General features: G+C 47.4%; 1 protein-coding gene across 7 annotated transcripts in view; it reads left to right on the top strand.

The window, feature by feature from the left end:
• GRAMD1C (GRAM domain containing 1C) overlaps positions 1 to 25,662 on the top strand; it is a 144,834-nt gene that overhangs the window by 63,321 nt on the left and 55,851 nt on the right. For 6 of the 7 annotated variants that reach the window (XM_075592844.1, XM_075592842.1, XM_075592845.1 and 3 more), the window contains 4 exons: positions 11,629 to 11,713; positions 16,176 to 16,279; positions 20,363 to 20,458; positions 25,043 to 25,123. In XM_075592844.1, the coding sequence (XP_075448959.1) occupies positions 11,629 to 11,713; positions 16,176 to 16,279; positions 20,363 to 20,458; positions 25,043 to 25,123 (366 nt within the window). The remainder of the gene's footprint in view (positions 1 to 11,628; positions 11,714 to 16,175; positions 16,280 to 20,362; positions 20,459 to 25,042; positions 25,124 to 25,662) is intronic. The other variant, XM_075592843.1, reaches the window with a different exon arrangement.

Below are 25,662 nucleotides of genomic sequence, written 5' to 3'. Positions count from 1 at the left end.
TAACAGCAACCGAATCACGGGAACAGCAACCGCCGCTATCCCTGTCTATCCCTAACTAACCCTAACGTGACAGGAACCCTAACCTAGGGCCTGTCCCTGATGAACCGCAACCTGGGGTGGCTTGGGGAAATCTCCTAGGGCCTGCGGAGTAACAACCTGCCCCACTCCCTTAGCTACCCAGTCCTATCTGTAACTTACTAACACCTAAGTACTAACTCCCAGATACTAACAGCCTGCAGCAGACACCCAGCTCTCACCGTCAGCCTGCAGACATTCACACACGCTGCACACACTGCGCCCAGCACATGCAGCGACACATACACAGCTGGCAATCGTACACAGCCACCTGGATACCCGCAGCAATAATCCACTGCACACACTCTGTGCCTATTTGCCAGTGCGCACAGCACTACCCGCTGTGGCACTGCCAAACCTGCACCTTTCACACCTAAGGGTGACCTCCTTATCTACGGCCGTCCCTCTTCAGTTACCCCCTGCCCTTACCGGGAATTGGGGCCTGCCTGGGGACCTAAGGAGAACCCTTACCTGGTGCAGGAGCCACTCGCTCCCTACACCCTTCCTACTCCTTCCTCTGCTTCTTTCTGACTGACTCATGCAAAGCCCGTGAAATGTATCTCTTTTCCCGGGCTGAGCTTCCTCCAGCCCTATTGGCCAATATCAGGCACCTGGTGCCTGTCACCCTATGCTTCCTGGGAATTGTAGTTCCCAGGGGGCTGCCTAAGCATTGGGGCCGCGTGCGCACTTGCCCTGCGCATGCGCGAACTCCTAATGGCCGCCACCAACTCCCTCTACTCTGTCCTGCCCTCGCGCGATCTCTCCCTAGCCTTCCCTGCGCTTGCCGCCTACTGCGCATGCGCGAGACTCCCTGAAATGGCGGCGCCTTCTCCTTCAGCCGCCGAGCCGGTGGCAGCGCGATCGCGGCCTTAGCGACGGCCCGACCGCGTCCCCGGCAACCGGCCTGCGCCTCAAAGCAACGCTCTGCTCCCTGCACTGGCCCCCACCCTCGCGAAGTGCCGGCGGGCCCGTCGCAGCCTCCGGCGGCACCCGCTACCGCACGGCACTCGCGGAGGGGGGCCAGAAAGCTTAAATTTACCTCGGGGCTACACAAGTATGGAGTAAAGAAAAAGTGCAATAAGAATCTGGAAAATGATTATTTACACTGAGAACGGTGGTACCAAAGGAAAAAGAGTGTCACCTGTATTTTGAATGAGCTAGGAGTGTCATCAGGCACACAAGATTGAGAACGACAGTACGAACCTGTAGTGTATCAGGAGGAGCAATGAGTGAGACGTGTACTTCTATATACAAGGTGTCCACACTAAGAGAGATACGTGTACAGCATGTACTTGCACGAGGTCCGTGCCCCTTTTAGTGAGGACACCCTGAACTTATTTATAAATTATTATAAAATGTGTTACCGGGAAGTGATACAGTGAGAGTTACCTCTCGTTTCCAAGTATGTCCTGGGCACAGAGTTCTGATGACAGATACATGGTTACATTAACTGAACATAGTTATACATTATATACAAGACATTGCATGCATAGTAAGAGATAATATGATATAGGTGTATGTAACAGTTACAGACCAGATTAAAATGTGAGACGGCTTTAGTTTTGAAAGAACTTAAACTGGTGGCGGCTGTGAGTCTCCGGTAGACTGTTCCAGTTGTGGGGTGCACGGTAAGAGGAGGACATCTCCTGAACTTCTGAAGAATATATTCACAATTATACTACAAATGTATTCCTGCAGCTACCTATGGGTAGGACCCGGATACCATATTTCCTAGTCTTTGGGGTAATTTTGAAACTCTATACTTAAAGGAGCCCACTGATTTTTTACTTATTCGTTTTTTCATGTTCGCCCTGGTTTGAGGAAGTCTTAGGCCCGGGCCATAGAGGTGTGGGGAGAGCGGAGGCGCGCTAACGCTGAGGCTCGCCTGCTTCAGTCAGCGCGAATGCACGGACTTGCAGGCGAGCCAGCGTGCGCGAAGGGAGCCGGGGGGAGGTGGTTTGGAGGCGGGGCAGTGACGTCGCTGGGCCAATCGCCCGCGACGCACTGACGTCAATGTCACGGCGCCGACGTCACGGCGCCGTGACGTTGACACTGCTGGGCTGTGATTGGAGGTTTTCAGCCGACAGCGCGCTGAAAAACAGCTTGGCGCTCGGCTGAAACCTCCATCTCGTCAGCACGCCTGCGGACGCTCGCGTGAGCCCCCTCTCAAGGCATCCTCATTGAGGATGCAGGGGCTCAGCGCGGAGCGTCCGCATGCCTCAGCACGGCCTGTCCGTCTATGGACTCGGCCGTACCATCATGGAGGTGGAGAAGTTTGTGTCGCTTTGTAGATAAAAAGCACACAAACTTCTGTCTTGACAAGAAAATAAAATTGCTCTATTTTATCTAAACATTGCATTTAATTGTTGCTTCGGGAGAAGACCACAACATTTGCATAAAACACTTAAAAAAAATTACTGCGGAAGCTTTAGTTAATTGGGCTAGGAAGTAGGTGTCCAGTATTGAATTGGATTGTCCTGTATTTGGACACTCTCTCCAGTATAAAATTAGATGTATGTGTCCGGTATTACTTCTCAGGACATAGTGAACTGACCGGCTTGGGGGGGGGGGGGGGCGTGGGATTTCCCTGAACTGGGCAGCTTCCTCCATCCTGATTGGCTGTATTACCCAGCAGCAGCCAATCAGTAGGAGGTGTCAGGAGCACAGTGGAGAGAATGGGTTATTTTCAGTAGCCGTGTGAGATCCCCAGTAGCTGCACAGGACGTCCTCCCAGTGGGAACAGTTTTCGAAACTCACATTATTATTTTTAAAGACCATTTGAGTTTTGAGAAACAATACCACCCGAGACTTCCTTTTTTCTGAAAACATGTTACATAAAGTAAACGGTAGAGTTTGCCGGTGTGGTACGTCAGACCCACACCTGTGAGTGAAGGGTAAGCAAAAATGCAAATAGAGCTGTATTTACATAAGTAAAGTAAATATAGTTTGTCTTCCATATGTTGAGTAACATGTGCTTACTTTATTTAACTTGCCTCTTGCTTGTTACTGAAGCTGCATGATTTTTCCGAGCGACATTTTATAAACAGAGCTATATATACAGTGACACTCTTCAATTTCTGTGCCACAGTAAAAGTGTAGGAGGTGCGTGATTTATATTTTCAGAATATTACCACTATATGCAGAGTTCCATTATTTATTTATTTTTACACCTATTGTCACCGGTAGCTTATGACAAGATATAATGAACACCAAATATCTGGGTTGAACTGAACGAGGCTTAGATATAATAAAATATAATTTATTCCTTAAATAAGGTGAACACATCAATATAGTACAATTAACAGACAAGAAGATAACACTTACTTAGGGTTGGGGGATGGAGAAGTATCCACTAGCAATTCTCCAGCAGTCCAGTGACATTCAAGATGGAATCAGAAGCATAACTCCAGCACAACTAAAAACTGTAGGGTTGACACGGTTTATATACCTGTGCAACCCTATTCTTAATATTGAACACAGCCTATTGGTGAACAATTATCTGTATCCACTCTCTAATGTGGAGACACAGACTAACAGACTAACCCATGCCCTCAGGTAACAATTAGACTGGCAGAGTTTGTTGATTGACTAATACTTAATCCCTAGACATTGGGTAACAATCAAGGCAGTTACTTTTGATCAACGTGCTTAGGCTACTCAGCCGTCTGCCCTTCATGACTTATTAGCCTAGCAAATGGCGTCTGCATTTTCAGAACAGATCCAAAATAAAATACATATACACTTTAATATCTACACATATTAATAAGTTCCATTCTGGTGGGCTCAGTGGGTCGACCTTTGCCAGTTTTTAATGCCTACAGTGACTCCACATATTGGCCAAATATGAACTCTCTGCGACCTCCAGAACTGGAGATACAGAAATGCACTTTAAAACATTAAAATGCATGCTTATAATGAAACATGGGAACAGGGGAACATACATTTTCAAGGTATAACAAGGTGCAAACCTCATCCCTGGACCGCAGTCCAGTTAACCCCTTGTCTCTCTGGTGAGGTCAGGGGATGGCCATATGGTGTGCAACCCCTTTAATACTGGGCCACCCACTTTCTCCCTCTACATCTTTTTTAGGCAATTTTTTTATGTTGAATTATGGGGGTACAGAAAAGTGGTGGGGGGGGGGAGGAATACAGAATGGAGAAGTTGAGGTGATGGGTTTGGGGCATGTACATACATGCATATACCTTGAGAGTTCAAGAATGTACAACATTAGGTCATTAGTATATTGCAGATTTTACTTCTTTCCATATATTTTTAAATCTGTTCTGAGCGAGAGAAGACCAAATGTATCTGTTCGCCGAGTCCTGCACCAGGCATTGGACCACTTTAATACCACTTGCGGGTCGTATCGCCCGGGGTCCATTCTAGTTTAAAGTATCAATCCCACAGCTGTTTGTTCATTTCTTTTGTTGGAAGAAGGACCATGTTACGGTAATTTCAGAGCAATAAAAAATATGTATTTTTAAAAAGAGGAATTTGGCCCTTGACAAATGTGTCCGTTATCCACTTTCCTGCCGGCGAGACGATCAAAAAGTAATAATGCACAGCAAAAATTACTCAATAACAGCAAAAATATATTAGATGAGTAACCGTGACATCGCCGTTTTGCAATAAACTAGGTCAGGGGTGGCCAACTCCAGTCCTCACGGGCCACCAACAGGTCAGGTTTTCCCTGCTTCAGCACAGATGGTTCAATCGGTGGCTCAGTCGAAGAATGCACCGCCTGTGTTGAAGCAGGGATATCCTCAAAACCTGACCTGTTGGTGGCCGTTGGGGACTGGAGTTGGCCACTCCTGGCCTATCGTCTAAATGGGAGGCAAGTTGTCCGGTGGCCATTTCGACCCATCCCAGGAAACTTTGGAGGAGGTGTCATGCCAGTTATCTGGGAACACGATCTCAAGAAGTAAAGTGTCCCCAGGAGTAATGTTGATGGGCTTCCGCAATGGGAGACCCCTCCCCTGTTCACAGCCGCAGGGGCAAACAACAGATTAGCCAATGTGCCAGGTTAAATGAAACCAGTAATTGTTGGAAGTTCCATGTTTGGCGTCATCTCTTCGAGACACCCACATGTTGTTCTTTTGTAGCTCTGACCGTGTGCACAACAAGGCTACAAATGGGTGTTTCCTTTAAACTGCGATATTGCCGACCGGGGCACTATTGTATGGAAGCTACAGTACTGTGGAGGTCAATGTGAGTTCCTGTGTGATTTTAAGGAAAAACTCACAATACGCCCGGTAGCGCTTACAGTGTCATTTTGGCGCCGGAGGCACAGGTTGATAAAGTGACTTGCCAAGGTCACAAGGAGCTGGCATTGGGTTTGAAACGGGTTTTACCTGCTACAAGTGACATTACCATTGAGCTATGTCTTCAGCTCGCATAACACCTGCCCCCCGGGGCTTGTGACAGTAGAAGCACATATTTGTGCGTTTTGCTTTGTTATTTTACAGGTGAACATCTATCGCACTGGATTTAATGAGCTGGTTGGATTCGTGTTACAGTAACAAACGCATTCTGTTCATTAACAATATTGGCTACGTATACTTCCCCAGTTTGCTATCCAAGGAGCCTTATTAGTGGTGAGTGGAAGCTAGAGCCCATGAAGGACGGGGCAGTAACTGCACAGCAGTGCGCGCGCTTCACTGATTAAATGATAAACAGTCATTTAGAAACTGCGGGGCAAGGTATACTTGTGCCTGCAAAGTTCTATGTACTGCGCTGCATACATCGGCAGTGCTATATAAGAATATGAAGCGCTGTCCACATTGGTTGTTACTCCCAGACTCCCATGGATATGTAATGCACACGTGCCTGTGTGTTTTGCTCACCGGTCATGTTATACATCGATACTTTCCATGAAAATTGGCAGTTTTTTTGGATTTCTAAAATGTGGCCCAAACCATTTGATCCTCCACTCATCGCCGGACTTCGTTTTAGCTCCGTGCCTCCCTCCTAGAAGTTTTATAAATGACTTCAAAGTTTACAATTCAAAACAGGCACTTCATTGGTAATAAATTGTGCAAATCACAGGCCGGTCATCGGGACCTCATCCCACTTGCGCCTCGCCTTGCAGTATCTCCCTTGCTAGAAACGCGTAACCCCCCAAATCTAGACGAAATCCAACGACATTCTTCTGTTTCTGAATATTTTCATTATAGCCCAATATTAATCTGACTAGATCTCACTTCAATCTTTTCAAGATGCCGCCCCCTCAAAACGTGGAAAATAAAAATATTTTCAAAATGCAGCTTTTTACCCTTTCTTAATAAAAACCCGAAAACAAATCATTTTAACACCAGGCCTCGTTAATTTTTCTTGGAGGAAAAATGTTAATTATTGTAAATGTGGTTAAAAACGTACAAATTGCAAGCGAGGGATAGAAAGATTTAGGGGGTGATGTATCAAGACACCTTTGGAGCAAAATGAAGTCTGGTGGTGTTTGCATTAGCTTGCGATTTGTGTGACAACGGGCGGATTGTAGGTTCATAATGTTGCGGCCCCTTTTAACCTCCTACATGCCCAAATTTTTTCGGGGATGTTTTCTGTATGTCCCGCACTTTGCCGCATTCAGCCGCATTCATGGCTAGACAGCGCTAATAGCGCTAAACAATGAAACCGCCCGCGGCGCCTAAAACGGCCGGAACATGCCGCATCTTCCCGCGGTTTTAAAAATCGCGTTGAAATGGCCGCACGAGGCTAAAGGCGGCCGCCACTGTAGCGGCCTGGGCGATTCCTTGAAGAGCGGCCATGTGACGCGTCGCCATGACAATGCAACGCAGGAGGAGGTGCCGCTCCGGAGAAGGTCACACACCCCTCTCACACACCCCTCTCTTACTTTGGGGGTGAGGAGCGGTCCTGCACTGGTCCGGGGACCCTGCAGCTCCCTCCTCCGGTCGGGAGTGGGACCCCGGCACTGACGGGAGGGAAAGTTGCTGCTGCTGGGGAACTGCAACATCGGCCCACCGCACAGACCCACCCAACCTGGGAAAGCCCCACCGTCCGATAGGGCGATCCGCCCCTGGATGACAATAAGAGGAGTTGGGGAGGAGATGTACGACATCACGTTTGTATCCTGTAATCTGCGTCTAAAAAATCCACCAGGTTTGAGGCGGCGGAAACTTTTCCGTCTAACAATTGGCATCAAATGTAAGACACCCTTTGTTACATGGGGCGCCAAAAATGGAGCAATGCATCGAGACAAACTTCTATACGCACTTTCTGTTCATACAACTCCTCCCTAATGTAAAAGGTTTGGAAAGAGTTGTTCAATGGCAATATACAACACAATGTGTGTGTTAATACCCTGGTCAGTGCCAAGGTTGCAAAGCAGGATGGGTGTGGAGGTGCTTCGCTCAGTAATGGCGTGGGCAGCGTATGTCACTTTCTTTCATAGTGTTTTTTTTGGGGCTGTTGTGAACTTTGTGCTCCCGACCACACCTGTTTTATACAGGGCTAAAATGCTGCTCATTGATTGATTGATGTGCACGTAGGTACTGTATAGGATGAGCTCCATTGTCACACACGGCTTGCAATACATACCTGTTCCAGAAGGTGGCAGCCTCAGATTTTTCATCTCTCTCTAAGGCAGGGGTTCTCAACTCCTCCAGTCCTCAAGGGCCACCGCCAGGCCAGGTTTTAATGATCTCCCTGCTTCAGCACAGATGGCTTAATATCTCCTTCGACTGAGCCACTGATTGAGCCACACGTGCTGAAGCTGGGACAGATTAAGCCACCTGTGCTGAAGCAAAGATATCCTTAAAACTTGACCTGTTGGTGGGCCTTGAGGACTGGAGTAGCCCCCCCTGCTGTAAAGGCTGGATGCATTAACACGGGCGAATAACGGGACATTACCTAAATCCGGAACGGACGTTATTTTCCTGAAGTTAAGGCCTTTGTCGCTAAAATAATGATATTCAAAAATAATGTCCGTAATTGAGATTCAAACCCATCTTGCCATTTTGTATGTTGGCGTGTCTTGCCGCTGTGTATGTTGGCGTGCCTTGCCGCTGTGTATGTTGGCGTGTCTTGCCGCTGTGTATGTTGGCGTGTCTTGCCGCTGTGTATGTTGGCGTGTCTTGCCGCTGTGTATGTTGGCGTGTCTTGCCGCTGTGTATGTTGGCGAGTCTTGCCGCTGTGTATGTTGGCGTGCCTTGCCGCTGTGTATGTTGGCGTGTCTTGCCGCTGTGTATGTTGGCGTGTCTTGCCGCTGTGTATGTTGGCGTGTCTTGCCGCTGTGTATGTTGGCGAGTCTTGCCGCTGTGTCTGTTGGCGTGTCTTGCTGCTCTGTATTTTGGTGTGTGTCTTGCTGCTCTGTATTTTGGTGTGTGTCTGGCTGCTGTGTATGTTGGCGTGTGTCTTGGTGCTCTGTATGATGGCGTGTGTCTTGGCGCTCTGTATGTTGCCGTGTGCCTTGGCGCTCTGTATGTTGCCGTGTGTCTTGGCGCTCTGTATGTTGGCGTGTGTCTTGGCGCTCTGTATGTTGCCGTGTGCCTTGGCGCTCTGTATGTTGCCGTGTGCCTTGGCGCTCTGTATGTTGCCGTGTGCCTTGGCGCTCTGTATGTTGGCGTGTGTCTTGGCGCTCTGTATGTTGGCGTGTGCCTTGGCGCTCTGTATGTTGCCGTGTGCCTTGGCGCTCTGTATGTTGCCGTGTGCCTTGGCGCTCTGTATGTTGGCATGTGCCTTGGCGCTCTGTATGTTGGCGTGTGCCTTGGCGCTCTGTATGTTGCCGTGTGCCTTGGCGCTCTGTATGTTGGCGTGTGCCTTGGCGCTCTGTATGTTGCCGTGTGCCTTGGCGCTCTGTATGTTGGCGTGTGCCTTGGCGCTCTGTATGTTGGCGTGTGTCTTGGCGCTCTGTATGTTGCCGTGTGCCTTGGCGCTCTGTATGTTGCTGTGTGCCTTGGCGCTCTGTATGTTGCCGTGTGCCTTGACGCTCTGTATGTTGCCGTGTGCCATGACGCTCTGTATGTTGCCGTGTGCCTTGACGTTCTGTATGTTGGCGTGTGTCTTGGCGCTCTGTATGTTGGCGTGTGTCTTGGCGCTCTGTATGTTGGCGTGTGCCTTGGCGCTCTGTATGTTGGCGTGTGCCTTGGCGCTCTGTATGTTGGCGTGTGCCTTGGCGCTCTGTATGTTGGCGTGTGTCTTGGCGCTCTGTATGTTGGTGTGTGTCTTGGCGCTCTGTATGTTGGCGTGTCTTGGCGCTCTGTATGTTGGCGTGTGTCTTGGCGCTCTGTATGTTGGCGTGTGCCTTGGCGCTCTGTATGTTGGCGTGTGCCATGGCGCTCTGTATGTTGGCGTGTGTCTTGCTAGTCAATGAGGATACGCAATCTTCGCTGTCTGAGTAAAGAAACTCTTATTTCCTTTCTATAAAAGTTTGTCTGGGAGCACATTGAACAGGCATTTATTTGCTCCTCAAGGAAACAACCGGAGTCACAGATCATCTTCAAATCCCTCTGGATTATTTTATCCTGTTGTCTGTCAGTGTCGTCATGTGTCAGTGTCGGTGTATATCGTGGCGCGCATCAAAGCGTAACAGACACAGTGGATCCCAGCCACTCCCGCACATACAGTAGTAATGTGCCATATGGACAAAGGGCATAGTTAAAAACATATGTGAAGGCTCTCTGTAAGAGATGTGTGCAGAGGTATGCAATGGAGACCATTTAAGGTGAAATTAAAATAAAGCTTTATTGCCTGTTCCTTTAAATAGCACAGCAAACACAAATATACAAAACAACACCTATCCCTGTGTAAGGGCTAACTTACTTCCCCAGTCCCTTTCTGCAGGGCTGGAGGGAGAATCCCATTACCTGCCTGGTCCCCAAAGTCTCAAGAGATACCTTAAAAGCAGATGGCCCTTCATGTCAGTCTCTGGTAGGTTCCTTGCTCCCCCGTGTCCAGGAATATAGGTGTCTGGGTGTCTTGATCTCAGCACAGCCTTTCTGCTAAAGACCTCTTTCCTCTTGTCAGCACCCATGTGTACTGAGGAAAATCTCTCTCCTGTTGGAAACTGGAGGCTTTTCTTTTCAGACACAAATTGGCCAGGTGGAGTCTGGTTAATTGCCTGCTGCACTTAACCAGATCCCTGCTGGATTTTAGAGAGGGTTTCTTCAACAGGGATAGAAGTCCCTGTTACACTCTCGTCAAATGATGAATGCATATTATCTAAATTGCAGGTCGGAATAATAATCACAGCACAGTAAAATTCAATGTAAACTTTATTTTTATTTTTTATTAACACTACTCCAAACATTTCTGGTGGAATTGAAACTTCTTAGAATCGGCCATTTTACATTCAAAGCATCTTGTTAAACCCAACCTCAAGGCCAGGGGCGGCCAACTCCAGTCCTCAAGGGCCACCAACTGGTCATTAGAAGGCAAAGATGGCTTTGGGGAGGGGTGGGCAACTCCAGTCCTCAAGGGCCACCAACAGGCCAGGTTTTAGGGATATCCCTGCTCCAGCACAGGTGGGGCAGTCAAAGACTGAGCCACTGATTGAGCCACCTGTGCTGAAGCAGGCATATCCCGAATACCTGGCCTGTTGGTGGCCCTTGAGACTGGAGTTGCCCACCCCTCCCCAAAGCCATCTTTGCCTTCTAATGACCAGTTTTGAGTATACTATATCATGCTCCCCTGGGTGCCAGCCTGACGCTGTTGTAAACGCCATGTGACGCTACAAGTGAAATGAGGGAGGTTCTGATTCTATTTGGCTTTCGCTGGGATGGGAGAACCTTTTACCTGCCAGAAAGCAGATACGTTATGATGTATCAGGGGAGTCCAGCTAAACATGGCGAGTTACATAGAATAACACCACCTACATCGCCATAATCCTACCGTCGCATGTATTGGAGACACTGGAGGAGTTCACGCCGGAGTGTCGGATCCGCGGCCGAGCTATTTCGAGCTCGGTCGTTAGCACACACATGTCTCAAAGTGGAATGCGAATTTCTCATCCCCACCCTGAGGTTTATAAATACCAGCTCCCTGTTACTTGCTCACGTTTCTCTCGCTGGTCATACTGTGGTTGAAACAAAGTCCCAAAAGCCGAAGCGATAGCTGCAGTGGGAACAGAGGGCCGGGTCCCGAAACCGAAATTATAACCAGGATGGAGATGGGCACGGAGGAATCTTTTCTGAAGTTTGCCGGGGATGCATATTACGTACGCTACCCAGTGCCTGTAAATGAATACTTAACAAGTTAATGCTGCCACGTGTCTCTCTAAACCAAAAGGTGGCCAACTTCAGTCCGCAAAGGCCACCAACAGGTGAGGTTTTTAGGATATCCCTACTTCAGCACAGGTGACTCAATCAGTCCCAGCTTCAGCACAGGTAGCTCACTCAGTCCACTGATTCAGCACAGGTGGCTCAATCCGTTGCCCCGTCTTCAACTGAGCCACTGATTGAGCCACCTGTGCTGAAGCTGGGATATTCTGAAAACCTGCCCTGTTGGTGGCCCCTTGAGAACCGGAGTTGGCCACTCCTGGTCTAAACCAAACAAGATGGCGTGTGCGTGTTTGTAACCGTTTGCTTCACCCCATGCAGGTTTCCAGTTCTACTTATAAACAGAGAAGTGAGGAATTCCGGAAACTATTCAAAGAGTTGCCGGAACCGGAGAAGCTGATCGTGGGTAAGAGAGGACCAAGTGCCGGGGTGTATGTTCTCTGCCTGCCTGTCATTTTGGAAGGGAACAGGTTTTGTGTTCTGTACATGCTGAGGGCATACGTGCAATGTAAACTTGGCATTGTGTTCTTAGATGTAACTAAAAAGCAGAGAGTATTTCTGAGAAATGGGTGCACTCATTTCTTAGAAATACTCTTTGCTTTTCCGAATCAGTCTCTTATTTCTAAGTGCACCACTCACATCTCCTGGCTGATCAGGAACTGCTCTTTCTTTATTAAACACTTAGGGCCTCATGCAGAGAGCAGAATTGGAGAGGGGAATAAAATTTAGCTTTATTGGAGAGTTTTTTTCTCCATATGCAGAAAGGGCATAAAACTGCATTTACAATCCTTTCTGCATATGGAGAGTTTCAACCGGCGCTATGAGCGCTGTTGAAACTAGTGGGAAAGAAATCGTTTTGTTTTTTTTCTCCCCCACCGGCTGCGGAGCGCCAGCTTCATGGTGGAGAAGGAAAATGTTGAAAATCGCGCCATTTTTTTGGCGCGAACAGCCACTAGATGGCGTTCGCGGCTCTCTGCATACGGCCGTTTTAAACACTGGAGAGATTTAGGTTCTCTCCAGCCGCGCGGCGAGTTTCAAGAAAAAAAAAATGGCGCTTTTTTTAAAAACTTTCCATTATCTGCCTTTCTCAAGGCAGAATTCGCCAAAACATGCCGCTTTCCCTGTTAGCGCTGCTCTCTGCATGAGGCCCTTAGGGGCCTATGCAGAGAGCAGCGGTAAGGGGAATAGCGGCATTTTTTGGAGAAAAATGCCTGTAGAAAGGCAGGTACTGGCGAGTTTTAAAAAAAGCGCCATTTTTTTTTTATTATTTGCAAATTTCGGCGCGCGGCTGGAGAGAACCTAAATCTCTCCAGTGTTGAAAACTGCCGTATTCAGAGAGGCGCGATCGCCATCTAGCGGCTGTTTGCGCCAAAAAAAATGGCGCGATTTTCAACATTTTGCTTCTCCAAAAAAATTTGGCAAGAAGCTGGAGCTCGGCGGCCGGTGGGGGAGAAAAAAAAAAACGCGATTTTTTCCCCACTAGTTTCAACAGCGCTCATATCGCCGGTTGAAACTCTCCATATGCAGACAGGATTCTAAATGCAGTTTTCGGACCTTTCTGCATATGGAGAAAAAAACTCTCCATTAAAGCTACTTTTTATTCCCCCCTCCAATTTTAAATAGGTCTGCTCTCTGCATGAGGCCCTTAGATGTAACTATTCGTATCGTGCACTCAGATGTTGAAATCTGGCCTGTGCCCTGTTTCCCTTTTTATTTCCAATCTTTGCTTGCATTCTGCTTCCAACGTGTTACAGAGAAAAGGATGCATCTCCCATGTACTTTCCTTTCAATGCAATGCATTCTTTGCACTGTTTGTTGTTGTTTTGTTAAGTGTCCTAGGGATATGTCTACTAAGCACTGCTAAACCCCAACACACGTTCAGCCTGTGCAATTAAAATGCCCATTGTAACTACGCTGCAGAATGTCACAATTTGTGATCTTGCCGTTCTGTCTGCTATATTCGGAAACAGGAGGCTGAAAGTTTAAATGTACAACTCGCGTACACCAGCTTTGGGAGCAATGGGGCATATTTTCTAAGCGGTGCTACGTCACAAGACTCCTTACGACTTCACAAGACACATTACATCCCATTCAACTGAACCCATGTCATCTAATTGTCCATTATTTTTTTTAAATTTATTTTTTAACCTCTTTTTGCTGTGAAATAACCCAGTAGTTATTCTTTCCTTTCAGAGAAATATTGGCCAAATGTATATTTTCTGAGGCATTTAAATATGGCCTCCGTGGCTTTTGAACCAAAAATGTTAAAAGCTATTAGACCTGTCTTTAGCGAATGCTGAAACCCTGTGAAGTAGTAAACCCCGTTTAGTTGCTGAGGGTGTTACCATGAGATTACCATTCTGGGCACGGGTTATATATATTTGGATATCTCTGCTTCAGCACAGGTGGTGCAGTCAAAGACTGAGTATATGAAATAAATGCTGCACACCTAGAAAGAGTATAATAAAAGATGATACAATTACCGGTGCTCCTGTGTTTGAACGATGGCCTGTAATCAATCCAATGCAAGTAGTAGTTGAAGGAACACAGGGCACAAACGGATTTGGAATAACGAACTCCTTTATTGAGCCAAACACAACGTTTCGACCTTATTGGTCTTTATCAAGTGACATAGTGGGATAAAGACCAATAAGGTCGAAACGTTGTGTTTGGCTCAATAAATGAGTTAGTTATTCCAAATTCGTTTGTGCCCTGTGTTCCTTCAACTACTACAGCAAATCACCTGTGCTGAAGCAAGGATATCCTAAAAACCTGGCCTGTTGGTGGCCCTTGAGGATTGGAGTTGGCCACCCCTGCCTTATGGTGACACCCCCCTCACTAATTCACTTGCTGGTGATGACTGGGGCCAGCTGTCATTCAAACTTCTCTGAACTGGGGAATCGACAGCAAATTGTGTGCAAGCCGGGGGTCTCTGGATACAAGAATTCATCTGCTATGCTCCAGGGGGGACCCCTGATTCAAGCGAGATAACATCTCACCCATCATCAAAGGAAAACCTTCCTTCCTGCAGCTCAATGCAGCTTTATTTAACCCTTCAGCTAACAGAGCGGGTCAGTAATGCATTTCAAAGCAAGATTAAGTATAACATTGTCTGAGTAGGGCCCAATGGGTGACATTCCAGAACGACAAAGTCAGAAGGTTACAAGGCATAAAAATATCCCTCTATTCTCAGCAGGGAGGAGACCCGCGGCACAATGACGGGAGTCAGTGGCTCCTCCTCACACCGTAATCCTAGTCCGTGCACGCCTCCTTATTTACAAATCCTGGCAGAGACTCCTCTGTCCTGGTGGCAGCAGCTGAGGACACCTCTGTGCAGCTTGTCCTTCACGTCACAGAGTGAATGTACAGTGCTGGGAGGTAACCCATGCTATGGGCCGCCCAGACTCCTACTTCTCCAACTCCTACTCAAGGTGTCCCTGCAACCCAAGCCACGATATCAATGGGGACGAGGAGTCGTTTGTAGCATTGGGGTAACAAGCCAACCAGTGGGGTGCAGTGTAGTTGGACGCAAGGCACACAGTTCTAATTTAATTCAGGGATATCAGGGACTCCTCGTATGGAGAGGACACATCGGTTGTACAATGCAATCTCTAATCACAATATATGCATTATTTAGGTTGTATTTTCATTAAAGAAGTCAAAAGAACATTGTGGGTCTCCACCAAGTCATCCAAAAAGTAGCACCCCATTGGATTTACGACAACATCCTGTTAGGCCACCTTCCCAGTGCTGGAGAAGATGTCTCTCCCATGCATTTGAATGAAGCATTGGGAAGATTTATTTATAGCGTATTGAATAAGGCGAAATGACAAATCTCATGCCAATCCTACCCGGAAACCCTGCGAAAGATAATACCCACTTGTATTTTGTAAACTTTTTGACATTTTAGGCCTCTGAATCTGAAATCTGATATGCTTTGGTGGGCAGAATAACCACGGGGTGCCAGTTTCCATGTGATTGTAACTCTGCATTCTCATTATGAATGAGGTGGGGCAGTAACATGTTGATTAGTTAATAATAATAATAATAATAATAGCATGTCCTTGTATGGCGCTGCTAGTTTTACGTAGCGCTTTACAGAGACATTTTGCAGGCACAGGTCCCTGCCCCGTGGAGCTTACAATCTATGTTTTTGGTGCCTGAGGCACAGGGAGATAAAGTGACTTGCCCAAGGTCACAAGGAGCCGACACCAGGAATTGAACAAGGTTCCCCTGCAGCAAACTCAGTGTCAGTCAGTATCTTTACTCACTGACTGACACTCCCTCTCCCTTATTTTTATCCCACTGTATAAAAGTTCTGCACATTCTCTATTGCACTTTTTTTTTAAATCAGTTTTTGAATATTTGTATATTTTTTATTTTACACTTCATTTTTCATGTTGGTTTAAGAACGTAGAAGATCAAAGATAATGTATCTTTAGTGCACGAGTGGCCAACTCTAGTACTCAAGGGCCACCAACAGGTCAGGTCTTTGACTGCGCCACTAATTGAGCCACCTGTGCTGATGCAGCGATATCCTGAATACCTGCCATGTTGGTGGCCTTTGAGGACTTGAGTTGCCCACCCCTGCCTTTTGTCTCTCAAAAGATATCACCAAAAACCATACTAAAAACTTGAGAACTAGCGGTCTTTTAAACGCAGTTGTAAAAATAAGCGGGGGTGGGGTGGGGGGGGGACAGCCGTTATTCGACAATCATTTCATAAGTGGATATGATCACCTTTCAACGTCTTACAAACCCTGCGCTGGCAGAGCCATGCAGACTCCTGGCAGTGAGCGGCTTCATGCTTTGCACTGTTACTTTGAGCCAATGTAACTAACCTGCTTGCGTTTACTCACTTGGTTGCAGATTACGCGTGCGCCCTGCAGAAGGACATCCTACTCCAAGGGCGCCTTTACGTCTCCGAAAACTGGGTCTGCTTCCACAGCAACATCTTCAGATGGGAAACCTCGGTAAGGCGCAGACTGTCCAAGGTCGCCATTTTCTTGTCCCACTCTCCTCCTTGCAATGCGCTGGCGGCAGGACCCGCCAGCAGGAAACTGCTTCATATTATTTTCTCTATATATATGTGAGTCAGCCTGCTCATGATGGAGTGATAATATCCTTATGTAGTTACAGTGAGCCAGGGAAATACTACAGCACATAAGAATTGTCTCTACAATTACTTTCAAAGTTGCCATCCGCCATATGCAAGAAATACTGTAATCCTAATACTGTCCGCATTATGATAATCGCGTACAGTCGGTTCACAAACTTGCACATGATATTACTACAAGTTGCACAGAACGCCAGTGACATTGAATTCCTACTAGCCTGTAATGATGGAGATATCCTAACCCTTAGAACAGTGATTCCCAACCTTTTTTGTTTGGAGGAACCCTTTAAGTATTTTGTAAAATGTCGGGGAACCCCTATGTGGATGACACATGTTCGACAGGGGTAAATCACAAAATAGACGTGTAAAGCAGTAGGGGTAATAAATAATAATTAACTCATACTTTTGAATAAACAATATGTATATATTTTGTAATGATTTTGTTTTAAACATCACCCCCCCCCCTGAATCTCACATCACCCCCCCCTGAATCTCACATCACCCCCCCTGCATCTCACATCACCCCCCTCTGCATCTCACATCACCCCCCCCTGAATCTCACATCACCCCCCCCCTGCATCTCACATCAACCCCCTCTGCATCTCACATCACACCCCCCCCTGCATCTCACACCATCCCCCACTGATCAATCGATCTCTCTCCCCCTCTCTCCTCTCCCCCTTCTCTCTCCTCTACCTTTCTCCCTCCTTCTCTCTTTCCTCTCCCTCTCCCCTTCTCCCTCCTTCTCTCCTCTCCCCCTCTCCCTCCTTCTCTCTCCTGTCCCTCCTTCTCTGTCCTCTCCTCTTCCCTTCTCTCCTCTCCCCCCTTCTCTCTTCTCTTCCTCCCTCCCCTCTCCCTCATTCTCTCTCCTGTCCCCGTCTCCCTCCTTCTCTCTCCTCTTCCTTTCTCCCTCTACCTCTCTCATCTACATCTCTCCCCTCCCCCCTCTTTCTTCTATCCCCTCTCTCCTCTCCCCCTCTCTCCCTCCTCCTTTCTCTCTCCTCCCCTCTCCTCTCCCCTCTCCTCTCCTCTCTCCCTCCTCTGTCCTCTCCCTCCTCTGTCCTCTCTCCTCTACCCTTCCCCTCTCTCCCTCCTCTCTCCTCTGCCCCTCTCTCCTCTCCTTTCCCTCCTCTCTCCTTCCTTTCTCCCTCTACCTCTGTCCCTCCTTCTCTCTCTTCTCCCCCCTCCTCTCTCGCTTACCATACTGCACACACGTGTTGCCCCTTGCTTACCATACTGCACACACATTACCCCTTGCTTACCATACTGCACACACATGTTACCCCTTGCGTACCATACTGCACACACACGTTACCCCTTGCGTACCATACTGCACACACACGTTACCCCTTGCTTACCATACTGCACACACACGTTACCCCTTGCTTACCATACTGCACATGCATGTTACCCCTTGCTTACCATACTGCACACACACGTTACCCCTTGCTTACCATACTGCACACACACGTTACCCCTTGCTTACCATACTGCACACACACGTTACCCCTTGCTTACCATACTGCACACACGTGTTACCCCTTGCTTACCATACTGCACACACGTGTTACCCCTTGCTTACCATACTGCACACACACGTTACCCCTTGCTTACCATACTGCACATGCATGTTACCCCTTGCTTACCATACTGCACATGCATGTTACCCCTTGCTTACCATACCGCGCACACACGTTACCCCTTGCTTACCATACTGCACATGCATGTTACCCCTTGCTTACCATACTGCACACACACGTTACCCCTTGCTTACCATACTGCACATGCATGTTACCCCTTGCTTACCATACTGCACATGCATGTTACCCCTTGCTTACCATACTGCACATGCATGTTACCCCTTGCTTACCATACTGCACATGCATGTTACCCCTTGCTTACCATACTGCACACGTGTGTTACCCCTTGCTTACCATACTGCACACACACGTTATCCCTTGCTTACCATACTGCACACACACGTTACCCCTTGCTTACCATACTGCACACACACGTTACCCCTTGCTTACCATACTGCACACACACGTTACCCCTTGCTTACCATACTGCACATGCATGTTACCCCTTGCTTACCATACTGCACACACACGTTACCCCTTGCTTACCATACTGCACACACACGTTACCCCTTGCTTACCATACTGCACACACACGTTACCCCTTGCTTACCATACTGCACACACGTGTTACCCCTTGCTTACCATACTGCACACACGTGTTACCCCTTGCTTACCATACTGCACACACACGTTACCCCTTGCTTACCATACTGCACATGCATGTTACCCCTTGCTTACCATACTGCACATGCATGTTACCCCTTGTTTACCATACCGCACACACAGGTTACCCCTTGCTTACCATACTGCACATGCATGTTACCCCTTGCTTACCATACTGCACACACACGTTACCCCTTGCTTACCATACTGCACATGCATGTTACCCCTTGCTTACCATACTGCACATGCATGTTACCCCTTGCTTACCATACTGCACATGCATGTTACCCCTTGCTTACCATACTGCACATGCATGTTACCCCTTGCTTACCATACTGCACACGCGTGTTACCCCTTGCTTACCATACTGCACACACACGTTATCCCTTGCTTACCATACTGCACACACACGTTACCCCTTGCTTACCATACTGCACACACGTGTTACCCCTTGCTTACCATACTGCACACACACGTTACCCCTTGCTTACCATACTGCACATGCATGTTACCCCTTGCTTACCATACTGCACATGCATGTTACCCCTTGCTTACCATACTGCACACGCGTGTTACCCCTTGCTTACCATACTGCACACACACGTTATCCCTTGCTTACCATACTGCACACACACGTTACCCCTTGCTTACCATACTGCACACACGTGTTACCCCTTGCTTACCATACTGCACACACACGTTACCCCTTGCTTACCATACTGCACATGCATGTTACCCCTTGCTTACCATACTGCACATGCATGTTACCCCTTGCTTACCATACTGCACACGCGTGTTACCCCTTGCTTACCATACTGCACACACACGTTACCCCTTGCTTACCATACTGCACATGCATGTTACCCCTTGCTTACCATACTGCACATGCATGTTACCCCTTGCTTACCATACTGCACACGCGTGTTACCCCTTGCTTACCATACTGCACACACACGTTATCCCTTGCTTACCATACTGCACACACACGTTACCCCTTGCTTACCATACTGCACACACGTGTTACCCCTTGCTTACCATACTGCACATGCATGTTACCCCTTGCTTACCATACTGCACATGCATGTTACCCCTTGCTTACCATACTGCACACACGTGTTACCCCTTGCTTACCATACTGCACATGCATGTTACCCCTTGCTTACCATACTGCACATGCATGTTACCCCTTGCTTACCATACTGCACATGCATGTTACCCCTTGCTTACCATACTGCACATGCATGTTACCCCTTGCTTACCATACTGCACACGCGTGTTACCCCTTGCTTACCATACTGCACACACACGTTACCCCTTGCTTACCATACTGCACACACACGTTACCCCTTGCTTACCATACTGCACACACGTGTTACCCCTTGCTTACCATACTGCACACACGTGTTACCCCTTCATGGCTGTATTGTGACAGGAGTACTTATTAATAATACAACGAATACAGGGACTGATTGAGCCACCTGTGCTGTTGCAGGGACTGGAAACCTGACCTGTTAGGTGGAGGGGGGCTTGAGGACTGGAGTTGAGCACCCCTGGAGTAATATGTACTGCACCTTTAAGTGACCCAAACTCCTCAATAGAAGCAACCCCAGGCTCTGTAGCCCTGTCCCCGCCGGGGTGGAAGTGCATGTCCGTTACCTGGCTGCGGGTGGGTCATTGTGTTCCATGTTTCCTTTCAGATTTGTTTGGCCCTGAGAGATATCACCTCCATGACCAAGGAGAAAACTGCCCGGCTTATTCCCAATGCCATCCAAATCAGCACAGAGAACGAGAAGGTAATAGCCGCGTCTTTCTTTTATTTCCTTCCTATCCAGTTCCACAAATGGAGAGAAGTACATGTGTAATGCCGGCTAATGTACGGCTCTGAGAAGTACGTGTGTAATGCCGGCTAATGTACGGCTCTGGGTGACCGGTTATCAGATTACAATGAAGTCTTTGCTGCTTGTATCAGTCGCAGTCAGGCCGTCCAGCTGTCCACTATGTTGGATATGGTACAAGTGGGGACGTACCTCTCTGCTACCAGAGGGGGCAGCAAACGCCTACGTTGGGCACGATTCACTATAGCAGCGTTTTCCCATTGTGCACCCCCTGCTAGAAAAGTCTTCCGTGGACCCCCTTATTAAAAAAATCTTTTTGCCTACGTATCAGACTATCGCTAACAAACCTGTGTGACCGATTCCAGGCAGTATAGTGACCTGAGCTAGTGGAGGGACCGTGCTTAATAAGGCCCCAATTACTCTTACAATTAATCTCTCAATTACTGCGGGAGCTTCAAAAATTCCCCACAATGCCTTGCTGCTGTGGATGCAAAGCATTGTGGGAAGTGACTTTGGAAGCTCCTGCTGTGACAGTCCCCACACGGGCTCAGGAATCCGCTATTCTGCCCGGGGTCCGCTATTTCATATTTTTTTGGGGGGATGGACCCCTTGGAGACACCTCACGAACCCCAGTTGGGAATCACTGCACTGAAGGATGTACATTGGGGCTTCTTTGTATTCTGGTGCAGATTTGTTATACAGTAACTGTGGCCAAATCTGACTGTATTCACTGGGAATTATTCATTCATAAATGGGAAGCAATATCAATATAATTAGTTTTACATGAAAATGGCGTTAAACCGCGCTAGCGCTAAGGGCTGAGTCCTAGAAAACAGCGTCAAACCGCGCTAGTGCCAAGGACTGAGTCCTAGAAAACGGCGTTAAACCGCGCTAGTGCCAAGGACTGAGTCCTAGAAAACAGCGTTAAACCGCACTAGCGCTAAGTGCGAAGTCCTAGAAATTGGCGTTAATCAGTGCGGGGTATACAATTGGGGAGGGGTAGGAAATATTACACTTTTGTACCATAAATAAACTGATTAAACCCCCCTTAAGCCTGAGGCTACCAATGTATTGCCTAGGAATGTCTTCAGGCCCCAAAGGGTTAACATCCAACATAAACACAAGAAAGCATGACATCCATATGTGCACATATTAACCCTTTACTAACCCAAGTGCGCAGCTAGCCGTGGGTTTATATTTTCTACATTGTTAAGAGGATGTATTTTTTTATCATCAATTCTAGGTTGGCTAGTACTGGGGTGCCTGACTCCAGTCTTCAAGCCCCCCCCAACAGGTCAGGGTTTCGGGAAATCCCAGCTTCAGCACAGGTGGCCGAGCAGTTTTTTCCTGGGTCATGGAGGTGATATCTCTCAGAGCTAAGACTGAGCCTGCGATTGAGCCACCTGTGCTGAAGCAGGGATTGATTGAGCCACCTGTGCTGATGCTGGGACTGATGGAGCCACCTGTGCTGAAGCAGGGATATCCTGAAAACCTGACCTGTTGGGGAGGCTTGAGGACTGGAGTTGAGCCCCCCTGTGCTCTTCTCATGTTGCCTATGTACTGTATACAGGCATACCCCGCATTAACGTACGCAATGGGACCGGAGCATGTATGTAAAGTGAAAATGTACTTAAAGTGAAACACTCCCTTTTTCCCACTTATCTATGCATGTACTGTACTGCAATCATCATATACGTGCATAACTGATGTAAATAAAGCATTTGTAACAGGCTCTATAGTCTCCCCGCTTGCGCACAGCTTCGGTACAGGTAGCGAGTTCAACTTTGCTGTTCAGGACGTGCTGACAGGTGCATGCGTGAGCTGCCGTTTGACTATTGGGCGATATGTACTTACTCGCGAGTGTCCTTAAAGTGAGTGTCCTTAAAGCGGGGTATGCCTGTATAGTGGGCATTATATACATAGGCAAGACGGGCATAATGACAGCCTGGGGTAGGTGATACAAATCGGAGGTATTATTGGCGGTAACACGACATGGGCAGGTATTGGAGTCTAGTTAATAGCGTGTAAAGAAGTAATATGGTGTTAACGACTGATTCACAGTCGCTGCATTACATATCTAGCTGACATATCACTAGCCCTTCCCACTGCGTTACCGCTGCGTTACCGCTGCCGACATGTCCGGGAATAATAGTTTCGCCGCACACCTGTTTTATTCATGCAAAAAAAAAAAAACGGGAAAAAAGTACCGTTTGCTTCAATTTCAAAACCTCTGCTGTGTTGATTTATTTCTTCCATCTTCATTAAAAACCAAGGTAAGTCATAGAAAATGAGGAACTATTCACCAGTGCTGCAAATAGCGTACAAAAAGGGGAAGAGACAAACACCTACAGCCGTTCAACGGCGGTCACTCCCGCCTGACCAACACTGCCTGCCGCAGAACCTGTGAGGTTCCACGGCTTGTACACGGCACCGGGGTTCTTGGGCCAATAAAAGGTATTCTATTACCTCTTGTTTATTTGTCATCTCCCTTTTATATTTTTCACGTATGCTGTGCTATATATATATATATATATGTCTATGTCGGTGATGGCCAACTCCAGTCCTCAAGGGCCACCAACAGGCCAGGTTTTAGGGATTTCCCTGCTTCAGCACAGGTGGCACATTTGACTGAGCCACCTGTGCTGAAGCAGGGATATCCCTGATACCTGGCCTGTTGGTGGCCCTCGAGGACTGGAGTTGGCCACCACTGGCTTATGAGCTTGACAAAAGTCTCTTGCTTGCGATGTTTACAACCATCCCAGTTTATGGCACCTCACAAGCTCAATTACCTTACTTAGGAGGTTGAGTAAAGATTACAATATTAACCTTTTCCAAGGGGATTTCAGGACAAGGTTCCTCTTCCACTTTGCTGGAGCGTAGTACATTCATGGCGTGCGTTTCTGCGGATCCATTTTTAGTTAATCTTGTGTATTTGCAGGGCATGGTTTGGTCAACATACTTTCTATACGTAAATTAAAATGTGTACAACCAGCCCATTGGTTATTTACAACAACAGCACAACTATTGGTTATGTACAATCTGTCATTAAATTGGGAACTTTTTAATGGTTATTTGATTTGTCTATAAAAATCTGTTTGCAGTCTTCAAGATGCCCCACTAAATAAATAGTATGTTGTATATTTAAGATGAATAAAAAGAAACAAACTGGGCACAGCAGCAAGATCAAGAAGGGCGAAGGTGTGGAATTCATATTAAAAATCTATTTATTGATTTAGCCATCAAAACAAGGCCCACAAATCCTCCAACGCGTTTCACGCCCACATGGCGCTTTATCAAGGAGTGGGGTGTATTTAACCCTTATTCTGGTGCCTTGTATCTCATTGGTTGTCACTGCTGCAGGGGGTCCCTCAAACTTCGTCATTAGTTCGCTAACGCCAGGGTTCATTAAGAAACGTGCCGGGGGAGCAGTGCTCGTTCATTTCTTCATTCGCGTACATTACAAATACTCTGGGAGGGAACGGAAGCCTTTTTGCTGACGACACAAATATCGGCAAGATAGGTTAACACTCAAGGGGCGATGGAGGGAGGGAGGGTGTAAATAAAGTTATTCATGATTTAGGTATTATTGTACCGCTCAAGATTGTGACAGCTGCACTTTAAAGCAGCGTCTGCGCTGATCACCATTTGTGTTTTTACTTGTAAGATCTCTCCTTGCTTTATTTATTGCGGTTTTGATCTGTTAAGTTATCCGCTTTGGAGATATATAGGGCCTCATGCAGAGAGCAGCGGTGGAATTAATTGGAGAAAGAAAAAAATAGTACCTTTTTTGGCGTGATTTAATCTCCATATGCAGAAGAAAGGGCATAAAACTGCATTTAAAATCCTGTCTGCATATGGAGAGTTTCAACCGGCGATATGAGCGCTGTTGAAACTTGTGGAAAAAAAATCGCGGTTTTTTTTCTTTCTCCCCCACCGGCCGCCGAGCTCCAGTTTCTTGCTGGCGAAGCAAAATGTTGAAAATCGCGCCATTTTTTTGGCGCGAACAGCGACTAGATGGCGTTCGCGCCTCTCTGAATACGGCCGTTTTCAACACTGGAGAGATTTAGGTTCTCTCCAGCCGCGCGGCGAGATTTGCAAATAAAAAAAATAAAATGGCGCTTCTTTCAAAACTCTCCATTATCTGCCTTTCTAAAGGCAGATTTCGGCAAAACATGCCGCTTTCCCTGTTAGCGCTGCTCTCTGCATGAGGCCCATAGTGTCTGGGAGGTTAAAATTGAGCTCTCTAGAGCCCAGTGCCGTCTAAATGTTACCATGGTAACCTCAGAATCTAGAGACTCCGAAAATCATGATTTTTACACAATTAAACAAACCAAACCAGAGCAGGACATGCTCCGAGGGTAAGATGCATCGTCCTAACGCTGGGGAATAAGATACATCGTCCTAACGCTGGGGAATAAGATACATCGTCCTAACGCTGGGGAAGTGGTTGCACCTGGTAGCTGTTCACTTTATAGTGCAGTAAGAGAGGGTTCACACAGTCATGTTGAAACTGACGGCACTTTGATTTTTACTCCTGCACAGTTGTTCTTTACATCATTCGCTACAAGAGACCGAAGCTTCCTCAGTATCTTTCGAATGTGGCAGAATGTACTTCTGGATAAGGTAAGCCAATTAAGGGACGCAGGCGCAAGAAGGTCTAAAATGAGGGGGGGGGGGAAAAGCAAGGCGAGGGGCTACTCGAAGCCCAGGATTGTCACTGCCTGTGAGCCCGCCAATCCTGTCCTAGAGTCTCCGTTTCCCAAATAACACGTCCCAAAAGACACGTTCCTAGTCATAACTACAGCCATGGTATGTTACACAGAAATCCCCCCTATCTCATTTGCAGGATTGGAACCTGGAGTTCCTCCTGAGCTGAACCCCGCTTTTTCCCACTCTGGGGCTCCCCTGGTTCCAGAGATGCTTACCGGTGAAGTTTCTGGGATAACTTTCTGGTTTTTAAAGGGGCTTTAAGTGCCCGTCCAATAGGAAGACTCAGCCGATGACGTGATGGCTTCCTACTGGCCCAGGATTTGGTGGGCCATACGTTTCCCCTGCAGGGAGATTTAAACCGGGTAACTTCACGGCTAAGCACCTGAAAGCTAAAGATCACGCGGTTCTGCTCCGAAAGAGCCCCCCAATTCCCATTCTGTAAAACATATTTT

The sequence above is a fragment of the Ascaphus truei genome, chromosome 3 (assembly GCF_040206685.1).
Source record: "Ascaphus truei isolate aAscTru1 chromosome 3, aAscTru1.hap1, whole genome shotgun sequence".
NCBI lineage: Eukaryota > Metazoa > Chordata > Amphibia > Anura > Ascaphidae > Ascaphus > Ascaphus truei.
This window is presented reverse-complemented; position numbering and strand designations above follow the sequence as displayed.